The sequence below is a fragment of the Apis florea genome, unplaced genomic scaffold (genome assembly GCF_048593485.1).
Source record: "Apis florea isolate Af1SG1 unplaced genomic scaffold, ASM4859348v1 contig_3195_pilon, whole genome shotgun sequence".
Taxonomy (NCBI): Eukaryota; Metazoa; Arthropoda; class Insecta; order Hymenoptera; family Apidae; genus Apis; species Apis florea.
The window spans coordinates 40362-65545 of record NW_028256722.1 but is presented as its reverse complement, the minus strand read 5'-3'; the positions used below and the strand labels follow the sequence as shown (position 1 = coordinate 65545).

The 25184-nt window shown below is 29.1% G+C and overlaps 6 protein-coding genes and 2 long non-coding RNA genes across 10 annotated transcripts in view; 4 read left to right on the top strand and 4 right to left on the bottom strand.

Annotated features, from left to right (window-relative positions):
- Positions 1 to 2592: 2592 nt before the first annotated feature.
- On the top strand, positions 2593 to 5457 carry LOC147657286 (uncharacterized). The gene is made up of 2 exons (XR_015292713.1): positions 2593 to 2873; positions 3608 to 5457. It is a non-coding gene; the product is annotated as an uncharacterized LOC147657286 (long non-coding RNA).
- On the bottom strand, positions 3435 to 9216 carry LOC100870407 (oxysterol-binding protein-related protein 2). Its single transcript, XM_003698241.4, has 9 exons — positions 8684 to 9216; positions 7154 to 7352; positions 6965 to 7074; positions 5999 to 6157; positions 5459 to 5659; positions 5097 to 5286; positions 4259 to 4375; positions 3955 to 4172; positions 3435 to 3682 (listed from the first exon to the last, which is right to left on the bottom strand). Exons 1-9 carry the CDS (start codon positions 8716 to 8718, stop codon positions 3580 to 3582), a joined length of 1332 nt encoding a protein of 443 aa, XP_003698289.3. The 5' UTR covers positions 8719 to 9216; the 3' UTR covers positions 3435 to 3579.
- Positions 9217 to 11436: 2220 nt separating this feature from the next.
- On the bottom strand, positions 11437 to 12177 carry LOC147657285 (uncharacterized). The gene is made up of 2 exons (XR_015292714.1): positions 11988 to 12177; positions 11437 to 11904 (listed from the first exon to the last, which is right to left on the bottom strand). It is a non-coding gene; the product is annotated as an uncharacterized LOC147657285 (long non-coding RNA).
- LOC100870886 (uncharacterized) lies at positions 11825 to 13365 on the top strand. The gene is made up of 3 exons (XM_003698245.4): positions 11825 to 12138; positions 12351 to 12554; positions 13043 to 13365. The coding sequence occupies exons 2-3, from the start codon at positions 12364 to 12366 to the stop codon at positions 13263 to 13265; spliced, it is 414 nt and encodes a 137-aa protein (XP_003698293.1). The 5' UTR covers positions 11825 to 12138; positions 12351 to 12363; the 3' UTR covers positions 13266 to 13365.
- Positions 13366 to 13386: 21 nt separating this feature from the next.
- On the top strand, positions 13387 to 15428 carry LOC100870524 (cilia- and flagella-associated protein 20). The gene is made up of 4 exons (XM_003698242.3): positions 13387 to 13685; positions 13993 to 14187; positions 14337 to 14569; positions 14924 to 15428. The coding sequence occupies exons 1-4, from the start codon at positions 13602 to 13604 to the stop codon at positions 15327 to 15329; spliced, it is 918 nt and encodes a 305-aa protein (XP_003698290.1). The 5' UTR covers positions 13387 to 13601; the 3' UTR covers positions 15330 to 15428.
- A 204-nt stretch (positions 15429 to 15632) lies between these two features.
- Positions 15633 to 17217, bottom strand: Taf9 (TBP-associated factor 9). Its single transcript, XM_003698236.4, has 3 exons — positions 16770 to 17217; positions 16216 to 16665; positions 15633 to 15975 (listed from the first exon to the last, which is right to left on the bottom strand). The coding sequence occupies exons 1-3, from the start codon at positions 16906 to 16908 to the stop codon at positions 15833 to 15835; spliced, it is 732 nt and encodes a 243-aa protein (XP_003698284.1). The 5' UTR covers positions 16909 to 17217; the 3' UTR covers positions 15633 to 15832.
- A 15-nt stretch (positions 17218 to 17232) lies between these two features.
- The window catches only part of LOC100870006 (Regulatory particle non-ATPase 2), a 46679-nt gene continuing 38727 nt past the window's right edge, over positions 17233 to 25184 (top strand). For all 3 annotated transcript variants that reach the window (XM_086910694.1, XM_086910695.1, XM_086910696.1), the window contains exons 1-8: positions 17233 to 17386; positions 17639 to 17756; positions 17847 to 18016; positions 18087 to 18295; positions 18409 to 18876; positions 18949 to 19175; positions 19252 to 19504; positions 19634 to 19822. In XM_086910694.1, coding sequence (XP_086766820.1) covers positions 17239 to 17386; positions 17639 to 17756; positions 17847 to 18016; positions 18087 to 18295; positions 18409 to 18876; positions 18949 to 19175; positions 19252 to 19504; positions 19634 to 19822 — 1782 coding nt within the window. In that variant the 5' untranslated portion in view covers positions 17233 to 17238. The remainder of the gene's footprint in view (positions 17387 to 17638; positions 17757 to 17846; positions 18017 to 18086; positions 18296 to 18408; positions 18877 to 18948; positions 19176 to 19251; positions 19505 to 19633; positions 19823 to 25184) is intronic.
- Positions 19845 to 22310, bottom strand: LOC116415217 (phospholipase A1). Its single transcript, XM_031919691.2, has 7 exons — positions 22245 to 22310; positions 21998 to 22163; positions 21601 to 21746; positions 21077 to 21328; positions 20340 to 20528; positions 20083 to 20209; positions 19845 to 19983 (listed from the first exon to the last, which is right to left on the bottom strand). The coding sequence occupies exons 1-7, from the start codon at positions 22270 to 22272 to the stop codon at positions 19926 to 19928; spliced, it is 966 nt and encodes a 321-aa protein (XP_031775551.2). The 5' UTR covers positions 22273 to 22310; the 3' UTR covers positions 19845 to 19925.

Sequence of the window (25184 nt, the reverse complement as noted above, 5' to 3'; positions counted from 1 at the left end):
AGTAATTTTAATATCGCTTTTATATAATACCATACAATTTTAGATAGAGACTATGTTTGAAGTATACATTAACAAGGGTTATAAATTACGAGGTTCGACCGTCCGAGAGATAATATTAAATTCTATGAGACACAGTTAATAGCAGTTAAATTCTGCACGAAGCAACAATATATTTACAAATTTTCTCGTGTACCATTCTCTCAACAAGTTACAATCATATTGCGATCATCTTAAATTTCATCCATAAACAAGAATGATCGATCATGATATACGAAATCGATAAATAATGTAATGAATTCGTGATTAGATTGAACGTTTCGTGAAATACATACATATAATTCGAAATACACGTGTACATCTATCGATTAGTATTAAATTTATGACAAATGTTTCATGAAAAGTTACTCGTGATACGGATTTTCCTATAAAGCAACACATTTAGACAATTTCACAACTTTAAGATTCGATGGATGTCAGAACATTTCAGAAGCGTATTTTAAACTCGTACTGGCCTAAATGTCCACATAGTTTCGTGTAAACGAATCGTTAATAAACGGCGGTCACTAACACGAGCCGACACTTACATGTTAAGCTGAGCTAAAGTCTAGGTGTGCATGAGGGTCTTCAGCCTATTGTCTTCTAATGGAAAAGTTTTATGGATTTCGAGATCAAATAATGGTACATTATATATATCATATAAGAGCCTTTCGTTTCCTGAATACCTTTTCACAAGGTAATTAAAGATCTTATCAATGAATTTAAAAGCTTAAATACATACTAATGATATTATTTTGGTTTACAGTGATCTATCGATGGAGAGGCCAATATTTCTGTTCTATCATTGATTGATCAACGTTTGGTGTTTCTACAATTCTTTTGATTCCAAATAAACACCCTATATTTTTGAAAAAAGGAATATTTTTTTTCCTTTTGACTTTATCATGGATCAGTAGTGTTCAGTTGTTTTATGGATATAAATGGATATAAAGTATGAACAAAACTGAGAACAAAAGACAAAGAACTGTTGAAATAAGTTGGAGTAAGTTTTAAATTTTACTTAATTATTACATTGTCTGTTTCTTTCAGTTGCTCATTATTTTGTTATATATGGGTAACTGTTAAATGTTACAGAAGATGATACAGACTGTTGAAAGGATTGCAACCAACTATAGCTCATTAATTGTAATGTTACTGATTTCATTCAAGAAAAAGAATCTTTATGCCGTAGAGGAGTTTTGGGATAATTAGCATATAATATTTCTACATTGGCACCATTGAGTATCAAATATTATCTAATTTATTTTGTTCCTAAGCTTTGAATCTAACTATCTAAACTAGATGGTGAATCAAATTATAGATACTAGGTTATTGCTTAGCCAATTATAAGTATACAAGTTTCTTTGCAGTTTTTATTTCATAGTCATACATAAGTATAATGTTAATTAAAAAATTCTATAGTTAGATTTTATTCGTTTATCATTTTCTTAATTCCCTTTAAACAAATTAGAAAATGATACAAGCAAATTTTAATTTTATAATTCATCTCTCAATTTTTATAGAAAAGTGATAAATAATAATAATAAATATTAATTAATATTAATAAAATCTTCAAAGAAATCTTTATATATATGTATAATTGGCTATTATTATGAAAGAAAGATTGTTTCTAAATTGAATCAGGTAATCTAAAAAACTATTCGAAAGCTATAAACAATACGAAAAACATCAACGATTACTATTAATTTATTGCTCGTTCGATGCGTGGTTTTTGCAAAGCTTTTTTGAAGACTTGAACTAACTATTTGAGCTGATTTATTATATATAAGCAACCACTCATTTACTAAATTCTTCACCTCGTGTTCAAAATTTTTCTAAATCATTAATCTTTAGATACAAGTATATAGTACAGTCACTGTATGTACAGAAACCTAGTAATCACACTAACGATATATATATATATATATATAAGAAAGATGATGGGGTTTTTGATTATTAATCCCTTTCTTTCTTTGTTATAAAAATAGTTTCAGAAGTGATTTTGTGGCTACGCGTAATTCATAAAAACGAACGTGTATATAAGAAAGAAGGTTTCGATTTCCCAATGGCTCTTTTGGAAATCGAACAGAAGTGATTTTTGTATGTTGCATTTTGTATGTTTATGTGATATGTAACAATTCAGTTTCGAGAATGTTGAGAATGTTGAGAATTTTCAATGTTTTTTAATATAAAAAATTATATTTTATAATCTTATTATTATTCTATTAATTTATATTTTCAATTTCAATCATTACATTAATACTAAAGAAAGTTTATTATTTTATTAATTCCTTTGAAAAAAATATTATATCTATGCATGTATGAATAAATATTATTTTAAATATTTTTATATTTTACTAATTTTTAAGATATATATAATTTTTAAATGAATTTATTTTCTCGAAACTTTACTGTCATGTCACATATATATTTACCTTCTTTGTGTATTATAAAAAAATTATTATTTTGTTATTTGTTCACTGTAGTATATATACAGCAAATATCGATTATAGCAACGATGCTACGATGGACTTTATAATTTAATTTTCGCGCCATGAAAACCATCTTCCCATGCAAGGTGTCATGGCGAACCATCCGGTCACTTCGCTTGGGTGATAAAGTTCGTTCGTTACTGCGCGACATTTCATATAGACATTGATTTCTAAGTGTTGTTTGTAAATCTACAAAAATGCAGTTACACGATATTCCATATTTAAGCGTGGTGCCGCGATTAGAGCGATGAGTTTCGCATGCGAACAACAACCAGCAGAAATTGTTTCATCTGACTCGTTTCTTTACCTAACCTCTACTATGGCACTCACAGATCGAGTACCAGGGTACGTATTTAATTATCTAAAAAAGACTATGCACGTACGACCTGCATACGGAATTTTTCTACGAGGTATAAGCTTGCTCGTTCAATTCTTCGAGAAAAGATCGGATTTGAGAGATTTAATGGTTTTTCGTCTCTTTATGGCGTAGTTTGTGTTCTTTGTCGCTTCGAAAGAATCCGTGAACAAGTTTGTGTATTGAGAAATATTTGTGTGTACAATATATTAGGATTGCACTATCGAGGAGACACATATATGTTGTGTAAAGCTGCATATTGTACAAAAGTTTTTCTCCTCGTGGAAGATCTGTTTGTGTTGAAGTATCGCATCTCGCATTGTCGTCTCATTGATCGATTGTACTTCTTGTCTCACTGGAACACAATGGTACTTGTATGTCACAAGAAAGAAAGCATTTCTTTTTTTATTTCGCTTTGTCTTCCTATTCTTTATAAAAAGAATCTTTAGAAGAGCACGTGTATTAGCTTACATCTTCTATTTGTTTGTTTCTCTGTTATTTATAGCTATAACGATGACATAAGCAAGCATTTCTTTAAATCGTTTTGAGAATTACAAATCGACCAACGATACAAAATTCATGCGATATCATTGTTAAAAAGCAACCAATTTAATTCTGCTTGTATAAATATTCCTTATGAGAACAGTATATTTCGTTACTTATTAGTTTTTCCGTTCGAATAAGGATCCACATTTATTAAAATATGTCTTCTATGTTGCTATAGTTACGATCCCAATAATCTCCACGATATAACCAATCCATTTGATTTGTATATGGATTCATGGATAATTGGAACCACCTGTGGCACATAAAAGGTTTACATAACGGATAATCGATATCTGTAGTATCTTGAAGAAGAAAAATTATAATGAATATTATTTATGAGACAAAATAAAAATATTGCTATTATATATGTTATGCAAATATAATAAGCTGAATATGCAAATAAGGGATTATTATATATATATTATTATATTGTAAAAGTTTTAAATAATTTCAAATAGATTTTCAATATTTAATTGGTAAAAATTGAAATTCATAAAAAACCAATTATTTTTAATCATTTGTTACCTAGGTGTCCATTCTTCTCCTTTTTTATGCTTTCGAGATTTACGCGTTTCCCGTTGTTTTTCTTCAAGTCTCATCTTTTCAGCCGCAGCTCCATCTTGATCACCATTTTCCAATTTCCTAATATCCGGTCTTAATCTCGAGTCTGTCGGGCATATCACTTTTTCCATTTCCGATGTCAATTCATTTAAAGACATTGCAAACGTTGTAAATTGATAATACTGGAAATCGATTCAATAAATATTAATTATTAATCTTATATATTGATAAAATTATAATTATTATAATTAAAGAAATTCTTATTTACTTCTGAACTATTAGATGGCCTTGGAGTAGCTTCCCAAAGAGTAATTGATCCAGGAATATCATCGATCGTTGGAGTTTCATCTCCGTCTATACTTGCTGATGGATCATCAATTGCATCCTTAAAAAATAAAAAGAAAGTTTTAAGATTCTAAAAATATAATTAGGATTAATTATTTATTAAGAAATATTAAAATTTTATAAAATAAAATTTCGAATATTTCTCTTAAAAATAATTTTAATAAAATTTTATAAGTATTTTTATTTTTTAATTTTAATTTGATTAAAAATAAAATTTTAAATATTTTTCTGATATTTTTAACAAAAAGATTTTCAATATAATTTTTTATTTATCTTTATTCCTTTGATTATAAAATTTTAATATATTTTAGAAGAAAAGTATAATACTAAGATCGTTCATAAATTATGTAAAACATTTGCTATTTTTCTCATGAAGAAATTTTTTTTTTCATGAAGAAAACTTGTTGAAGTTGTTGAATATGCAAAGCTTTAATGAATGAAGGTAGGTATAAATAGGGATAAAATATAAAGTTCTATATATAGTTTACTTTTAAAACAACCACTTGAAAATTGAAGGTACAAAAAGATCAATGGAAAGTGGAATTTTTACCTCAAATTTATAATATACAAAATCAAACAGATGAAACAATTATATAAATTGAAATATTTTATTTATTTTCCATGTTTTAATTGTAATTATTAAAATTTTATTTATCTTTTTTTTCTCTATCTATATAAAAGAACCAAAATTAAAATTAATCTTTATTTTTATTATTTTTATTATTTATTTTTATTTTAAAGTCAATTAATATTTCAAGTACCTGATGAGAAGGTTTAAAAGCTCCAACTTTAAGACTGTGCAGTTTTGCAAGAACCTTCTTGTGACCAGGACTACCTTGAGGACTCTTCGCATCACGTTTCACCTTCTCCAACGCTTCCTCGTACAAGGAAGGATCGCACACCTTTATTCTATCTGTCCATTTTCCATAAAGAAACAGAAGTTTTCTCTTTCTAGACATAAAATATATTTAATATTTAAAACATTGTTTACTAATTTATTTTTAAAATTATCAGAATTCATGCATATCGTGTTTATAATATTTTTACATGCAATTCGATTCGTGATACAGTCATCATTATTATATTTTTGAATTCAAGTGATAATAAATTGTTACCAGCTTACTCTTGATCCATTATAAAGCCTTCGACGCGATGAAGATCCTTTCCATTGCAACTGGCACTCTTGAAGGAGAGAATTGCCTTCAAGTTCGCTCCACCATTTTGTTTGATCTCCAAAGAACCGAGCTGTTCCATCCATAATTGACCCACGAGCACGTTATGCAGTATACAGTTGATGTTTTGCCAAGTATATGCCTCCTTCCATCTGCGTGCAATATGTGAAACAGTTATATATGATAGGATTTTAGTATGACCATTTGAATATTCTTACTTTTTTTGTTTTTGTATTATTTGAATATAATTGTTTACAATTAATTCTTAATTTTTCTCATATATTTTTAAAATTCTTATGCTTAATTATTTTTTATATTTTTATTAATATATTATTTATATATATATATACACAGAATTTTCTAAATATATTTATAGAGAAGAAGATGATAGAATTATATACTTTTTTTTATATTTCAATTTTTGTTTTGTTAATAATAATTTTGATTTTCATAAAAAAGAATTATAAGCATTAAGAAATTAATATATTTACTTTGGAAGTTCGACGGTGACAATGCCTTTCGGATGAATCTCTATAGATGTGCCCCAGAATTTCAATTTCGGATGTATGGTGCCATGGAATACAAATTCATCACTTTCTGCATGGAACGCGGATACTGGTGGGTGATGCGATACTTGTTCGCAAACTATTCTGAAATAATAATTGCAATTTTGATATTCCATTAATTTTTTAATGCATTCTTAGCACAAGATGAATTTGGCATCTGCATTTATTAATGATATTTATTATTATTCTTTATAAGAAAGTAATAATTAATTTATTTTGTTATTCTTGACAGACAAATATTGCGAAATAGTACAACATAATATAATATTAATCTTTTCTGGAAAAATAAAATTGACCTTCATATGTCCTTTACATCCTGCATTTATAATGAAAATACTTGCACAAATACTCGCATTTGATGAACAAATCGATTATATCGATTTTTACATTGTTTGTCTATAGTTTATTTTCTATTCTTAGAAATCCTTTCCAAAGATTAAATACAAGAGGGGTAAATTGATCCGCTGGTTTGTGACCCTTTTTGTGCCTATCTATCCATGGTAATTGCTTTACTGTCACTAAAGAAGCAATCTTCAATCATAAAAATTATATAATATTTTATTTTTGAAGAATTTCTTTCAAGAATAAAGAAATTATATTTATTAATACCTTTAGATCATATTTTTAAAAGTCAAAAAAATTATCAAAGTAGCGATTTTCAACTTCTTTTATTCATTTTTGAAAAAATTATAAATTAACAGTTTAAGAAAATAATAAAATCAAACTATTATTATTTAATAAAATTATCAAATTGCTAAATCAATACTTTGATAATATTTCTAAATCTACATTCATTTTCGAAATCCATTATAAAATAAATCATTATTTTTAATATTTATATCATACTAGAACCATGAATTTTCCAGTGGCTTGAACTTTATTATTACTTACCGAAAATCTTCACGTTCCAATTCGTACGTTTCTCCAAGTATCGGGTTGAAGGGTTTGCCAAGTCTTTCCCAGTTCGAAGCCAAAGCACTTACAGCAAAAGCAGCGACGTACTGTAATCATCGATCAAATAAATTGTTTTCACTCTAAGGTAAAAAAAGATTTTTCAATTAAAAAAAAAAAAAAATTTACCTGTAACCTTTTAATAGGAGTTTCTTCTTGCGCAGCTTGTTTAAGCAATTTAGCATATTCCATATATTCGGCTACACGTTGAAGGAAAGAAAGCGGTTCGTTGAAGATGACCGGCATAGTGATCTTGCTAAGATCTTTGCCCAGTGATAACACCGAGCATAGATTTACTTCCGAGTGACCTGGCACTGGTAACGTTGTTCTTAAAAAGAAAATGATACTTTTAATACTCGATTGCTTAATTATCTGATTAATTCAACAAGCAACATTAAAGAAAAGAATATTGATAATACTTATATTTCAATGACCAGTAATTTATCGTTTCAATCACATGTTGTATATTTTATATTCATTTTTGAATATAAAAATATTATTTCTTCTTATTAATTAGACTATTAGAAAGTAAACAAATTTTTAATAATAGTATTAATGATATAATATAATTTAATGAATTTATATCTTTCAAAATGTAAAAGTAGTTCTTGATTAGAATTGATTATTTAGAAAGGGTAGAAAATGGAAAATGATAGTCCTACTCAATTTTAGAAATAAGAAATTAAAAGTATACATGGAGCAATGCGCAAAACCTAATCGATTGCCCTATAAACTAGTTGTTTTGGTAACAATACTTAATCGGGATCAATAAATCAGCTACAATCTGACCGAACATGGTCGTCAATTACGTCATTTGAAACCATAATCGGCCAAAATTCGATGATTATAATCAATCAAAATTATAGTCAATGTTTATTCAAGAAACATTCGACCCCTTTGCTGTTATAACGCAGTTATTTAAAAAATTTTAAGAAAGTGACATCTTAAAAAGTGTAGATTATAAAATAATAAGATGACAAATCCATATTTGTTGATCTTTTATTTTAATGATATTTGATTAAAATTGATAACTTTGATAAAATATAGTTATAAAGTTATAACTTGTTAACTCCAAAGATTAAACTTTCTAAAAATAGATATACACTCGTTACTGCGTAACTAATATTATAATCAATAATTTTGAAATTATTATCAAAGTTTTGCTATAATTTCAATGACATTCATTATAATATATTGACAAAATTGGAACAACAATATTACTATCAAATTTTAATTATTACTTTTAATATACTTTATAAGTTTTATTATGAATTTAAGAATTGAAAATAAAAATAACTACCAATATACTGTCAAAAATATAAATTCAATTTTTCCATAATAGGTAATATTAGCAGCAATATTGAACATACAATGTAATAACAAATCTTAAATTATTTTTCCAGAATGAAACGAACAATATAATTCATCACGCTCGATATTCATACTTTCCAACTACCCAACCAATAATCATTTGGTGATCAAGCAACAATTGTCAGAGACGTTTAATAAGATCGTCAATCGGTCGAAGTCTATCGCTGCTCATCATCCTCTTCAAGTGCTTCGCAGAAATCGGCTTCGTGACCGGCAACCGGAATCCTCATTCGAGTATTCAATCAGCCCCACTATTCTGATCCCTAAAACGAGCAAACGATCACGCACCTGTACGGTCTCTGTGTCTTTTCGTTGGCCATCATAAACAAGCCTGTCGAGCGTGGCCAACCGTGCTATCCTCGAAACTGGCCTTCCCCTGGATCTGCTCGTCCTCTCGATCCACCCTCTCTAAACGACCACGCTACCGACCCGACCACACAGGGATCAAAGGTCCACGAGACGCGCTGATGCACGCCACATCGTTGCCTTCCTCTCTTCCTTTATTATAATTAATTTCTCACACGTACATCCCACGAAGGGAGGGTACAAAGAAGGCGATACAGTGAACAGACACACGGATGAGCGAGCGGCGAAAAGTGGGGAGAGGGTGAAAGAGGTCCCTTCGCGTACTCGAAACGTGTACACACCTGGCTATCACCGCAACATTGCGTACAGGATTGCTATTGACACGATTTCGAATTGATTAATCGGCGCAAACGTGATTCATTCGTCCCAATGGATAACCTGGCCGCTCGACATGTGCGCTATATCAACGCGTATGTATCAATGCGCTCTCGTCGCGTTGGGAATGCACAGAACTCGGCGATCAGCTGTACACCCGGACACTGCACACGTTGGGCATGCGGGCGTGACGAGGTCTCTGGCGCATCCTCTTGTCCCTATGCGTATCCCACTCCCACACGTATACAACGTAATCTGTCCACGGTGCAACTGTCTCACTCGTGTCGCGCTCTCAAACGTACGTAAAATATCAATAAGTTGGAGCATGGTTATTGCGGCCCTTACTTGTGGACGTACCGTGTTATTTGCTCGACGCATGCGCAGGATTTAAGTACGAGAGATGATCGCATTTGAATTTTCAGAGTTGTGGGATTAAGCTTCTTCATTTTTGTTTTTTATTTTTATTTTTTTTTTTTTTTTTTTTTAGGATTTTTTTTTTGAGGATTGAAAAATAGATGTATGGCGCTAGAAATTTTTAAAAAAGGAAGCAACTTTTACGGGTAATTGGAATAATTCTTTATTCTTATTCCGTTATTTCCTGTAACTCGTGAGCTGTAAGAATTTTGTAAGATTAAGTTGTTTTGAATCAGATTGTTTTAGATTGTTACATAGATATTAAGGAATTTAATTTTTTATATCGAAGAATATTAGAAGTAAATAATTTTCCTTCAATAATATTGCTTACACGAAGAAAAAGAAGAAAAATAAGTAGTTTCGAAAGTTTCGAGAGTTATTTCGATATTGTAAATTAATAATGTCTATTCAAGAAACATTAATAATATATATGGATTCTTGCACGATCTAAATTTTTATATCGTAATTAATTTTTTAAATATCTGAAATGTATATTTGATAATTTAACGAGTAACTTCTGCCATGTTATATTGAAATGCAATTTCCGCAAGAAAAGCATACAATATTGATCCATGGTTTGTAGTGTTTCATTGTAGTTATTCCAGTTATCTACATATAAACTTACTATCTTACTTAATATCTTTAGATTTTATGTTAGATTTTACCTGAAATACTAACTTTTTATAAATTTTGAAAACAAAAGATCGATTATAGAATCCAAAAATATCGATCCTTATTTATTCAATATTAATAATCAAATGAAATTTCCATTGCACGAAGTGAAACGGAGCACAACACAACTTTTACAATAATACTCTTGCTTCTAGCCTTCTTGAATATCTCGTTACTTAAAAAAAAAAAAAAAAAAAAAAAAACTTTAATAAGTTCCCCGATTAACTCGGCCGTAAGTTAATTTTTCCTCGCAATTTCCTAACCACGTCTCTCGATTAACTCGAGTACTCGGTTTTCGAGTAATTACCGAGCGGCGTCAAAGAAATTTCGTTTAACGCGTGGAGACGAAAGGGCAAGAGTTCGAGCCAAGAGCGTTGTTTTGCACGTTTATCGATTGCTGCACACACCGATTACCGAAGATGCATCGTTTAATCGACGCGGTAACGAAGTTGTTAACGACATGTCCACGTTAATTGCAATAGAATTTTCACCGGCAAGAGCGGGCCGCAATAACATCCAAGTGATTGGCCTTTCTCGAGGACTCGATAGTCCTTCGATAAATATCCTTCGTGCTCCCCGTCTATTTCGTCCAACAATGGCACGCGATGTAGCTCTTGAAAGCAATTTCAATGGACTTGTATGATGGGTTAATTAAATTCGTTGTTTTCTGGTTAAAGGTGGTGACTATTTACAAAAGTAGAGGTGAAATGGAAATTGTGGAGTTGATTTCTGGAATTCGAGAAAGAAAGTGGAAATTTTTGAAGAGATTCTACGATTCTGATCTAAATTTTGATTAATTGATTTTAAAAAAGTGGAAATTCGAATGTAGAGAACGAAGGCAATCTGCATTTTTCTTTCTTTCTTTCTTTTTTCTTGTAAAAAGTAAGTTTAAAATCTATTGTAGATCATTTGTTTTTTTTTTATCAAATTATCTTAAGGAATCGAATCATTTGAAATTCTTGGGGTTGCACAATCGTAAAGCAAGATTATGATTATTCTTTAACTGCATTAGAGAATCTGTAACCTGTATAAAGACATGTGACGTGAAGTGTGATTGACTGAGAACAGATTTCTTTATTCTTCGGTTCATGAATATGTAACAATATAAATATTAACAATAAGAAAATCGATCCGGAGTTGATCATATACTACACATACGCGAATGGAGAAATCATATTGAATTGCTGCATAAATAACTTATTATATAAAATATAAAAGAAGATTCTTATTATTTTTAAAGTAATCGTATCAAACAGTCGTACAGAAAACGAATGGAAAAGAATAAAGTAAGGTTTATTCATCTTAAGGATCATCTAATTATGTATAAAATAATTGGGAATGCAATTCACAAAATTATTCTAAAAAAATCCTTCTCCATTAAATATTAAACATGCACCAATATTTCTTAAAACTTTTTACGATATACAAGATTTTCGTGATTTAATAATAATTATTGATTAAAAATTAAAAAAAAAAGAATCATTCATCAAAATTACAATTATTAAATATAATTTCACGTACAATAAAAATATCACTCGCAAAGTAATCGAATTTACTTAACCCAAACAAATATCTTAACGAACGATCTATCTTATAAATGTAATTCAAATCATAGATCGTTGGTGAGTTGAGAACAACTTTATCCCGGAAATTCCTTAGGTTACATAATCTTCTAGCGGCTAATTAGCACGGATTAATGGATTTGTGTGGTGAATTCGATGGTCCGACATCTACAGACAAACCTATCGCAATAAGAATGAACCGAATCTCTCTATTGATTCACCTGGAAACCAAATCGATATCCGTACGAGGCACAGGGGCTCACTTCGTTACAGATCGGCCAACTTTCGTCGGATCCAACAGAGCAAGACTCGCCGAATCGAAAAATTCTCCAGTCCAAGTTTCGCGTTTATCGCGATCATCACGTTTCGTCCATTCGACATTTTTCATTCCAAAATTTTAGTTTCGTTTCTTACGTGAGTAACACATCAAATCGTGATTAATTTCAATCTAATCTTGGGGGAATAATGGGAAAATATTTAAGAAATATTTTGGAAAATTGTTGAGGAATATTTTTATTTTGATTTGTCGTACTGGATTGTAAATTAATATCAATAAATGAGAATATCGAGCCCCGTTGACGGATAAATCGTTTATAGAGGATCGATATTTTTGTGTTTATTTGTAGTTTATAGGACAGAATGATTGATCAGAAGGGGATTGCCGAAGATAACAACGATCATAAGAAATTGAATGACGTTCACAAAAAGGAAAATGAAACGAAACCACGTGTTAAGAGATATATAACGAAACACATGAAATTGTATCCGGAATTATACAGAAGCGATGTTTCCATACATCCAAGTTACACCACTCTTAAAAAATTTCCTTAGTAAGAATAATTTCATTCATAAAAGTAAATAAAGTGTGTAACATATCTTTTTTACTTTTTGTATTTCATTTTTAAGACGAATTTTATAGCTGCTTGCTGAAAAAAATATTAATTAAGCAAAATTTTTTTCTCTTTCAATTTTGAATAGTGGAATTTTTTAAAATATTTTAAAAAGTAAGTAAATATAATAAAAGACAAATTCTTCAATTTTTCTTTATAATTTTTTAATATTAAAAAAATATATAATGAAATCACATATATAAATAATAGATTAATATCTTTTAAAAAGTTTCAAAAACGTTATCAAAAAGATATTAGAGAAGAATCTAATTCTCGAAATAAATTTGAAATTTTTCAAATTCATTTCATTGCTCTGAACAACAAAAAGAAATTTATTTCGAACGTTAAATTTTCTTCTTTAAAAAAAAAAAAAAAAATTTCGATTATTCCAATTGTCAGTGTTTATAAAACGTTTAATCTGTTAAAAGTTACGTGGTGTGCCGGCACCGTGTACAGAAGACCAGGAGGCAGATCAGGCGTCAAATGAACCGCAACATCATGCATTTCGCGATGATGCAGATGTTCGCCATCGATAGCGTCAGGATCGACCGGGTATTCAGCTTTGGAATGCCACAGGAGACATTGATTGTCCCCGATTTGCTAAACGTGAACGAGAGACGTCACATCAACGAACTTCTCCGTGTCAAATAACGAAACAACACCTCGTTATATTGTCCTCCCAATGTTCATTGTGCTTGATATGTAACGACACGTGCAATCGAATAAACCTAGAGTTTCTACATTGAATAAAGTGTGGGCGAGTCTATTTTCTTCCTTCGTCCGTGAGTTTGAAAGGCGTGCAGAGCTTTCACGCGAAATTAGAAGTGAAAACAAATTCGATCCGACGAACGAAACAAAGAAATACACTCTCGCGTTATATTAAAACGATTAAATGTGACGTTTTCTCGAGATAAAGATACGATGGAAATATAAGAGTTATTTTCGATTATTTTTTTTTTATTCATTCAATGAGAGGAGAGGAACATCATGTTTCGTAACAAGTATCAACACGGGCTTATGTCCATTTTGTACAGCTGTGGATCGTCACCGCTCGAATTATGGGATATGCATGTAAGTTTTTAACGAGTGATGGAGAAAAGTGTAGGGGAAAAAATATTCTATCACGTTGGATTAATTTCTTTTTTTTTTTTTTAGCGAAATAATCGGAGATGTTTTCTATTCTTTTAAAATAATAAAATTAGTTTCTTTTTATCTTATTTTTTACCACTGGATAAAGAAAATATTTAATTTTGCTTATGTTAAATTAAAATTTGATAAAAGGAACCTCTTATTGCGCAAAGAAAAATATATGTGGAAAAATATATTGTATTTTATTTGTTATTAAAACTGAGCTGAAAAGTGAAATCATTGCGAATAGGTGAAGAATGGTTATATTCGAAGAGTAACGGACGATGAGGTGAAGTCTTTAGCTTTGGAATTAGCCGGAACCAATGTCACAACAACTTACATCTACTGTCCTCGTGGCAACAGGAAAGCTTCCCTCGGCATTAAACTTCCGTTTTTAATCATGATTATCAAGAATATGAAGAAGTACTTCACGTTCGAAATAACAGTAAATTTTTCATGAAAAAAATTCCGTATAGCTTTTTTATTATATTTCTTTTTAAAAAAATGATTTCGATATAAAATTAAAATTGCTTCGAATTAGAAAAAAGAAAAAAGAAAGAAAACAAATTTGCATTATCGTTTTCGATTCGACAGATACTCGATGACAAAGATATGCACAGAAGATTTCGAATGAGCAATTTTCAAAGCACCACTCGGGTTCGACCATTTTGCACGTCGATGCCGATCGGTTTATCTGGCGGTTGGAATCAAATTCAATTTAATCTGTCAGATTTCACGCGGAGAGCGTATGGCACAAATTATATGGAAACTACGCGAGTACAGATCCACGCAAATTGTAGGATTCGACGTATTTATTTTGCGGACAGGTAGGAAATTAATCTTCTTCTTTTAATATTGAGTTAATCGAAATTAAAATCTGACCATAGCAATAATTATACGTAATATGTGTATATTATTGATAATTTATAATTAAATGTTTTTAAGAAGATTTTCAGTTTTCTTTTTTATTTAATCTTAGGTGTCTTAAGTTTCTTCTAGGTTGATAAACTAATAATTTTAATTATATTTGTAATCAATGACATATTTTTAATGATTCTTTTCATTTTATGAAATCCAAGCGTGAAAATATGTAAATTTTTTAGCATCAATGTGACTCAATTCGCCTATTATTGAAAAAAATATTTATTATTTCTTTATTTTATTTAATATTTCTCAAATAGATTATATTCCGAAGATGAATTGCCAGAAGATTTTAAACTCTTCCTGCCAATTCATCGAAAGAAATGCATTCGAGAAAGGGATGTGAAGGAAATAGAAAAGAAAAAACCACCGGAAGAAATCGAAATTGAAGAGCCACCACCTTTCGAAGGCGTACCAGAAGAGGAACGAGAAGAGGAAGAGGAGCCTGAAGAGTTACCAGAAGAATTAGTAGAAGAGATACCCCCAGAAATAGAACCAAGAGAAATAAGAGAGGAGGATGAAGAAGAGGAGGAAGCTGTAGAACCTGAATTTGAAGCCGAAGAAGTTGAGGAAATTGAAGCTGAAATAATTCCTACTGCATACGTTACTGAAGAAGAAACTGAGGTGGAAGAGCCAGGCGATGAAGAAGAATATGCAATTCCATAGTGAATAGTTCTGATTTTATGTAAATATAATGAATAAAACGTCTATTTTCGTGTGATTTAAAGTAGTATCTGAATAAAATTGATTGTAAATAAGTTGAAATTGAATAGATTCTATTAATTTATTTAAAATATTTATCTTATTATTTTTTTTTTGTATATTTTATATTATTTAATGATATTTTATAATGAATGAAAATTGATATTTTATTTTTGTTTAGGAAAAAGATAAATGCAAAAAATTGTGATATATAATAAATATTTATTAATATATATAATTATTAGTATGGGTAATAAAATCCATAAGTTTCATTATTATAGTCATATATTTTTATGATATTCTTTTAATAAAAATATATAATTTTATTTTAAATTTAATTTTAATTACAGAAAGATAAAATTATAAAAAATTATTACATTGCATAAAGAAATCAAATTATTTTGATATTATATTATTTTATGTAATAAAAACATAAATATTTAATATTTATTTTACATGTAATAATATTATGGTACATCGTAATCATCATCTTCTCTCTTCCTTTTCATAGGTTCTTCAACTTCCACTTTTACAGGAGGCATTGTTTGTCCTGAGGAAATTTGTATTTTTGGTTTAGATACTTGTGCTTTTACAGTAGCACCTCCTCCTGCTACAATGTTAAACGATTAATACAAACTAATAATGCAAATTATATTAATAACAGTAAAATATAATATATTTTATTATTATTAATTAAATTATTTTATGTCTTACATATTTGGGTTCTTAATGAAATATGGATAGAGGGAATAGATGTTTGGGAATGCAAAGCTCGGAAGGGATCTATGGAATAAAATATAATTAAGAAATTAATATTTAACATATTTATAATGCTTTGTGTAATATTTACCTGCTGAAAATTTTAAAACAGGCTTTGGCATAGAAATAGTTTGAGTTCTAGCAACAGTTGCAAGTGTTCCTGGCCTTTTGACAATAGAAAGACCAGATTTATTACTTTCTACTTTGATTTTAGATTGACCACCTTGAATATTATTTCCAACTAAAGAATGTAATTGTTTCCCAACTACTTTCTTTGTTGCATTTTTAAGTCTATAATTTGTAGCATTTAGGCAATATCTGTCAGGTGGTAATCTCAGACCATTGCTTGGTTTAACAAATGGAAGAGGTATATTATTTTTGGCTCTAGCAACATCTAATAACACATCTCTTGGTGGTGGATTTGTAAAAGTACGCTCTAATTGCATTTTAACTGCTAATCTAACATCATCCAAATCAATAAATTTCTTTTTAGCATGATTTGCATATATTCTACTGTCATCCAATATACAAGTAACATAACCTAAAATAATGATTATTTTATAATTTATAAAATAAAATAAAAAAGAATAAACATACATAATGATATATCTTATTTTATATATTAAATAAATTGCAAATACTTACGATATGTGAATTCGAGTAATTGATTTATAACTTTTGGCTCATAATCTGTAATACCCATGTCTTTCATAATTGACATTATAACTTGAGCATCTTTTGGAATATGTTTTACATGACTCATAGTTTTTGCCTTCTCCGTCATTTTAAGAAAATAATCTTACAACTATTTTTATACTTTGTATATTACTTTTAACTCACATGTATTTCAGATTTTGATTAATTTTATTAATCAAAATTCGACAGAAAATTATGAAGTATATGCCATTGAAAGCAGTGCTACCACCTATAAAGTTCGAAGTTTTGCAAGATTAAAATTTTGTCATTTATAGATTTTTTAATTATTAACAATATTTTCATAATTTTTTCTTAAAAAATTTTCTTTTTTTATTAAAAAATAACTATATTAAAAAAAAAATTGAAGAAAATCTGAAAATTTTGTTACATGATTTATAGTTTTTTCGTCATTATCAAGATGGCTACATCTAGAACGGCACGTAGTATATTTCAATTGAATTTAGTTGACGAGTCTGTGGCTTGTAGCTTACAATCAAAACTGTCGTGGAATTTTTGCCGAAGGAATATATATTGTATGAAAATCAATATGAATATTACATCAGCAGGTAAATTATTTATTTTAAATATATTATTATAATATATATTTAATTTTTTTATTTGTAATTTTGTTAGTAAATTTTTATATTATATTAGTATACATGCAATGATTTGCAAATCTCATGGACCATAACCTCTAACTTTATATTCGAAATATTAAATACAGTCGATATGAAAATACGTGTTAAATTATTTTATAACTTTTATATTTTTTAATTTAATTAACTGATTAATTTTAATTTTTATTATTTTATTTTCAGCTGGTATCATTTCTCTCCTTGAGGAACCAATGCCAGAATTAAAGGTGTTTGCTTTAAAAAAATTGGATATGATAGTAGATGAATTTTGGCCTGAAATTTCTGAGGCCATAGAAAAGATGTATGTAATTTATATCTTTATCATTATTTAATCTTTTATATAGTTTTGATGAGATAATAATATTTGACAGAAACCTTTTATATATTTCAGTGAAATTCTTCATGAAGATAAATCATTTCCCCAACATGACTTAGCTGCATTAGTTGCTAGTAAAGTTTATTATCATTTAGGAAGTTTTGAAGATTCTTTAACTTATGCTTTGGGAGCTGGGGAACTTTTTGATGTTAATGCTCGCAATGAATATGTTGATACTACCATAGGTATTAGCAATTTTTTATTAGTAATATTAAATTTTATTAGACAATTTATCTTATTTTACTATTATTTTAGCTAAATGTATCGATTATTATACTCAACAACGTGTATTGGAAGCTGAAGGAAAATTGCCGCCAACTAGTAAAGGAATTGATCCAAGATTAGAAGGAATTGTAAACAGAATGTTTCAGAGATGTTTAGATGATAATCAATATCGTCAAGCTCTAGGTCTTGCTCTTGAAACAAGACGAATGGATATTTTTGAAGCTGCAATTATGCAATCGGTAAATTTTTAATATTTTAATTTAAATATTTAATTTAATCTTAGTAAATAATTTAAATGTATTAAAAAATAAAATACTAATTTATAATTGAGGTTATAAATATTTTTTTATAGGATGATGTTAGTGGCATGTTGTCTTATGCTTTCCAAGTTGTTATGAGCCTTATTCAGAATCGTGGTTTTCGTAATACTGTTCTTCGTTGTCTAGTGAGCCTTTATCGTAACTTGGGAACGCCAGACTATGTCAATATGTGTCAATGCTTGATATTCCTCGATGATCCATTAGCTGTTGCTGAACTATTAGATAGACTGAGCAAAGGTTCTCAAGATTGTGTTCTTATGGCTTATCAAATTGCATTTGATTTATATGAATCAGCAACTCAACAATTTCTTGGACGCGTTTTACAAGCTTTAAGGGCAACAGCTCCCATTCCAGGAGCTCTTATGGTTAAACCAATTGTAAAACCAGTCGCAAAAGTATCTACTGAAACTGCTGTTACTTCTGAATCTACACCTGTAATGGAAACTGAAAGTACTACAACAGTTCCTGAAGAGAAATCCCAACGTAGTGTTGAAAGTTTGGTAAGTTTTGTAAATAAAAAAAATATATATATATATTAATAGTTTATTAATCTAATCGTATTATTTATTTAGAATGCCGAAGAACGTGAACAACAAGAACGTGTAGACGCTTTATCAAGCATATTAGGCGGTGAAATTTCGATCGATTTGCATCTCCAATTTCTAATTCGTAGTAATCATACGGATATGCTGATATTGAAAAACACTAAAGATACTATACGCGTATCTATTTGTCATACTGCCACTGTAATCGCGAATGCATACATGCATTCTGGAACTACAAGCGATCAATTTTTAAGGTAATCATATTGATTTTATTCATTATTTTTGAGAATTTACTATTTTACGTTATTTTCTTTCTTATTCGTATTTCAGAGATAACTTAGAATGGTTAGCCAGAGCCACGAACTGGGCGAAATTAACAGCGACAGCGTCCTTAGGAGTCATTCATAGGGGTCACGAACAAGAAGCTTTAGCTTTAATGCAGTCTTATCTTCCGCGTGATTCAGGAGCGGGAGCTGGCTATTCCGAAGGAGGTGGTTTGTATGCATTAGGACTTATTCATGCAAATCACGGTGCAGCAATTACAGATTACTTACTTGGTCAGTTGAAGGACGCGCAGAATGAGGTATGTACTTACTTAATAATTCATAAAAACATACAGTTATAAAATCATTCGAGCAATAAAATAGGGTTTGAAATCATATAACCACTAATATTATTAATACTAATTTATCATGATTTTTTTTGTTCACAGATGGTTCGTCATGGAGGTTGTTTAGGACTGGGTCTGGCTGCTATGGGCTCTCATAGGCAGGACGTGTATGAACAGTTAAAATTCAATCTTTATCAAGATGATGCTGTCACTGGTGAAGCAGCGGGTATTGCTATGGGTATGGTCATGCTGGGATCGAAATCAACCCAAGCAATCGAGGATATGGTTGCGGTAAGTCTTATAAATAATATAGTTATTTTGTAAAAATTTTTAATGAATTAAAGGGAAAAATTTTAACACATATATAAAATACATAAAAAAGTAAAAAATATTTTTACCCGAGCGCATAAGGTGGTTTACTTCCAGTTTTGAAATTGTAGTCTCCTTTAGCGCTATAAATTAATAATATATAATAATTATAGATAATTGAATTAAAATAAAAAAATAAAACAAATATATATTTAATCACAGTAATATAAAATGAAACTTACTTTCGATCGAGAACATTGCCACCCATATATGCCGTTGTCAAATCAAAAAATGATATACCAGGAAAACCTTTTGGATTCGTAATAGATTCGCTGTAATATTCGTAACTGCGTCCATGTGCGCAAGCTCCTGTTAAATAAAATTTATCTTTAACATTATACGCACACACGAGTATAATTTTAAGTTAATTAGAAGTTAATAGAATTAATAGAAGTTAATAGAAGTTAATTTAATTTAATTCATTTTCAAAATTTCTTACCAAATAAGTCGGTACTGCATCCCGGTTGTTTTCTTCCATCATTAGCATAGAAATCAGAAGTGCCAACTGATTTGTCTAAACCCAATAATCCAGAACACGTGTGAATCACTTGAACGTTGGATGCATGTGATTTATCCACTCTGCCATTAGCATCTTTGTTATCGAACAATGGTTTCGCAGGATCGAGGGCTGCAATTATAATTTAATTCTAAATAATATTTTATTAAATTTGATTACATCAAGTAATTAAAAAAAAAAAAAATTAATATTTAAAATTTCAAAGTTTGCATATTTTTTAATAGTATAGAATTTTCATTTACTTTTATCGATTATTGTTTCTTTCATGATAATATCTTGGTCTTGTTTTTCAGAATTATTGTTCGAAAATCAATCGATCGATAAATTTCAAAATACTTTTCTTAATATGCTGTGATAATCTAAATATATCATCACAACTTATCGAAAAATATCGTTACTTATATCTCGTTTAAAATTTAGTTCATCTATTTTATTGTTTACAATAGATCATTCTTTTTCTATCTTTTTTTTTTTGTTTTAATTTTTAATACATTTTTTAATTTCATCTTTTTAAAAAGATCTTCAAACAAACAATCGTTTCACGTGTAATCTATTATTTATTATTTATACCTTACATATATAAAGGATTTTTATTAAAATTTTATTAGAATTTTCGAATTAGATAAACAAAACAATTGATATAATGTATTGTTATTTACCTATAACTTCTGCCACTTTGCTATCTGCTGATATGCTCTTCGCAGCCAAACTCACGACATGCGCTCCAAGAGAATGTCCGATCATTTTCAATTTAGACGTTTGTAAATTGAAATTTGTGTGTAAGAAATTCACAAAAGAAGCTATGTAATAAGCCACATTAGGCACACTGTTTGCCGCGGAAGAATAAATGTAACGTGCTATTGTGCTCCAATCTACGATAATGACGTTGCTGTCCCAAACTTCAAGAAAAGCTTAGGAAAGATTAAAAAATTATTAGGAAAATTTATTAAATCGAACAAATAAAAGATTAGAATTATATAATCCAATTAAGAGTTATTAACTTAGCAAAATTATAATAAATTTGATGCTGATATTTTTGTTTTTTTTTTTTTTTGTTTTTTTCGACGATCGAAACATTTTATAATTTTGCGTTTCGTTAATTTTACAATCTTATCCTATTATCGATCGAATTATATCTATATTCGTAAATCAAATTAATTTCCTCAGTTGTAATATTATTTACCATCGCGCACAAGTACGCAAGATTTTGAGGTACCACGACTATTCCAACCATGAGTGACTATGATCGTGTTTTTTTTCAAGTTTAAATGACTGCTTTTAATCGAATTCACGTCATTTAGTACCAAGCGTTCGCCGATACGGTTATTTCTGAAATGGAAAATATATTTTTTAATAATTATATTTATTTTTTTTTCGTGACCGATAACTCTGATCGAAAGTCTATCTAGACGAAGCGAAGGAACATTTTTAATATGATATATCAATTTTCGATTTATTTTGAAACCAATCTTCGAATAGATTGTTCCATAACATTCCGTGTATCAAATTAATATAATAAGATAACAAGAAAATACGAAAGAAAGAAAGAAGAAATAGAAGAATATAAAAATAATTCTGACCGTGTGAAAAGCGTGAAAGTAATCGTGTTCAAATCGGCATCCAAAAGATGAAGTTCCTCGAACGACAATGGGGTGCTATCGAGATGTATTAGATGTGGAACACCATCTTCATCCGGGAACACCGTATAATTGATAGTTGTCAAAGCTTGTAGCAACGAAGGAACAACTGAAAAAGAAAAAAAAAAAAGAATTCTCACTCGAATTATTCTAATTTCCACAGTTCTAGTGTGATATCTCGTGTACAAACTTAGCGCTAACGATGCGTTGGCGACCATGCTTGCTTCTATTTTCTCCGCACTATAATCCAAATCCGTAGCTGCCTCTTCTTTTATAGGCTTAAGGGAAACAATCATCACTCGAGTATTATTATAACGTTGATAAGTGATTCGATGAATAAGATTGTTGATGGCCGATTCACGCTCACGCGTAATTGAAAAGTAGTATGGTTTTTGGCATTATATTTTAATATTAATTACGTGTAATTAATTTCAAATCGTATTATTAGCATTTATTATTATAGAATTAGCATTAAAATAATTTTAAATATTATCGATAATATAAGTGCTTTCGGAGGAATTAATTTTTAATCGAGATTAAGATTGAGATTTGATCGATTTTATGTAATCGTTTATATGTGTTGATTATTGAGACGGGGATCTGATCGATTGTTTTTATCACACTTTTTGGCAAAAATTAATATTGATTCGCATTGAGATATTGACTCTAAATATCGTTCAGATTTTATCGTATCGTTTATTTATTTAGGAATATATTAGTTTATATTTTGAATTTTGAAGATTTTTTTTGATGAATGATCATTTTTGTAATATTTTTCAATATATTTTTTAATATTTCATCTTTCAAGTATCACGTTGCATTATTTGTGATTGTTGTACGATTATTGTATTTATCTTCAAAAATGAACAATTGCAATCGAATAATCAATTTTTTCTATTTTATGAGTCATTTGTTTTTTTATTTTTTTTTTCAATTTTTAAGTAATTAATTAATTAATTAGATGTTTTCATATTTATAAGATTTAAAAATGTAACGAATATCTATTCGAACGAATAGGATTGGCGCCAGGATTATTCTTAAAAATAATTATCGATTGTTAAAAACCTGATAGTGATTATAATTTTTTTTCATTTTACGTATTTTTAAAGAAAGTTACAATAATTATTATCTTGTTTATAGTACGTGATTAAACGTGATCAAAAGATTAGACTCATATTAATCGTTTATTTCTTTATGAACTATTGTTAAAACAATATAATCGTGAATCATATTTATAAAATTATCATTTATTTCATAATAAAATAGATATTGTTGAATATGGATATTCAACAATATTTTAGTATATCAAGAATTTTGCTAATATATTTGCAAAAATTTTGTCTTTCATTTTCAACTTAGTTATAACCCTCACAAACATTTGTCTATGAATAGCACAACTCATATACTTTTGAAATTTAGAAATATTTTATAAATGGGATAAAAAAAAATTTATAATTTTCTATTTCCCTTCATGAAATGATTTTTCCATCAGGTTTGCCTTGATCTCAGTCATTTTAATCTAAATTCTCGTTATCACCTCGTTTTCTAGTTTTTCTTCTGATTTTATATCTTTTAATAATTGGATCAGGAATCTGTATTTAGGAATGTAAGGATATGAGATGAATGATTACATAGATTCTTAAGAGTTATAGAAATTTTGTGTTATTTTTTAAACGTATTTTTTTTGCACAATTTTTTCTAAATTTTAATTTCAAGAAATAATATAACTTATTATAAAAATCATAATTTGAAAAAGATTACGAAATACTCCTTTTTTGATATCGAAGGTCAAAATGACTTTTTTATAACTCCATAGCAATAAGCTAATTAGTATCAAACGTGTCATTATCCATTATTTATCTCTGAAATTTTCTCAACGTTAGATACTTTATATACATTCTATCTTTTTCATAATTCATTAAGCCTAATGGTTTCTTTTATCCGGATGTCGTAAAATATAATTTTCAAACAAATTTTCCCAATTGTAATAATGTTATCATTTTCATAAAGAGAGGCAACGAAGCAACGACCTTGTTACCACGAAATATTTGAACGAAACGATGATTTAACCCCTCGATTTCTGCCCCATTGCAAAGGAACGTTTTCCAAGAGAGCGTGTTTCGCGCATAATCTCGGCCCATTTATTCGCGAAACAGGGATTCTTGTTCGCAAAATAACGTGGCGTCGTATTTCCTGGCGATTCCCCACCGGGTACAACAACGAAATCCACTTACTGTCGGTCGGAAAAATAGGCGCGGAACAAACTGCATCGATTTGTCAAGGTTGTTCCACCTGTCCTCCGATGAATTTCGTTTCCACCGAAATTAGAATACGATTTCCTTCCCCCGCGTGTTCACCTCGTTTTTCGCCTCGTTATCGAAAAATTAAAGAGAAAAATGTGATTCTCGGGCGGAGATATCGATCCAGTAATGTCGCGTGTTAATTATGTTCGTGAGATAAGTTTGAAATATTCGATTCTTGAAGCCAAGAAAGAAACAAAAAGTTATAATAAAAAATAATAAAAAATATCGATTATTTATACCGAGATACACGCGTCTCATTTCATTTAAATTAAATTGTTTAATAATTTAAGCCGAATAAGCCTCGATCGGTATTTTTGCATATCAACTTTTGCATTTTATTTTATTTTGGTTTTTTTTTTTTTTTTTTTTTTGGCTTCTAAAATTGATCTCTAAAGATGATGAAATAATATATATTGTAATATATGTGTATTTAACACTTTGTATACATATATATCTATCTAAATCAGGTGACAAAATGACGTTTCTTCATCGATTTCGACATCTTTTCGATTGTGTATCTTCAAGGTTGGTCAATCTCTAGAAGTTGATAGATATTTTTGCAAGATGATGAAATATGATGGAATAACATGTTTTTCATATTATAGTTTTTTTTTTTTTTTTTTTTTTTTTACAATATATGATCTAGCGTTATTTGGATTTTTAGAGTAACACGAGTGTTGTTATGATGTGATTTGTATGATGTAACGTAATATTGGAAAGGAACTTTGGAAATTCGATGAATTAATAGTTGGTATGGAGAGTGTATAAAAATACAGGTTTCTTTAGAAATATAAATTCTTATATAATTGTTGGAAAATTATCGACAT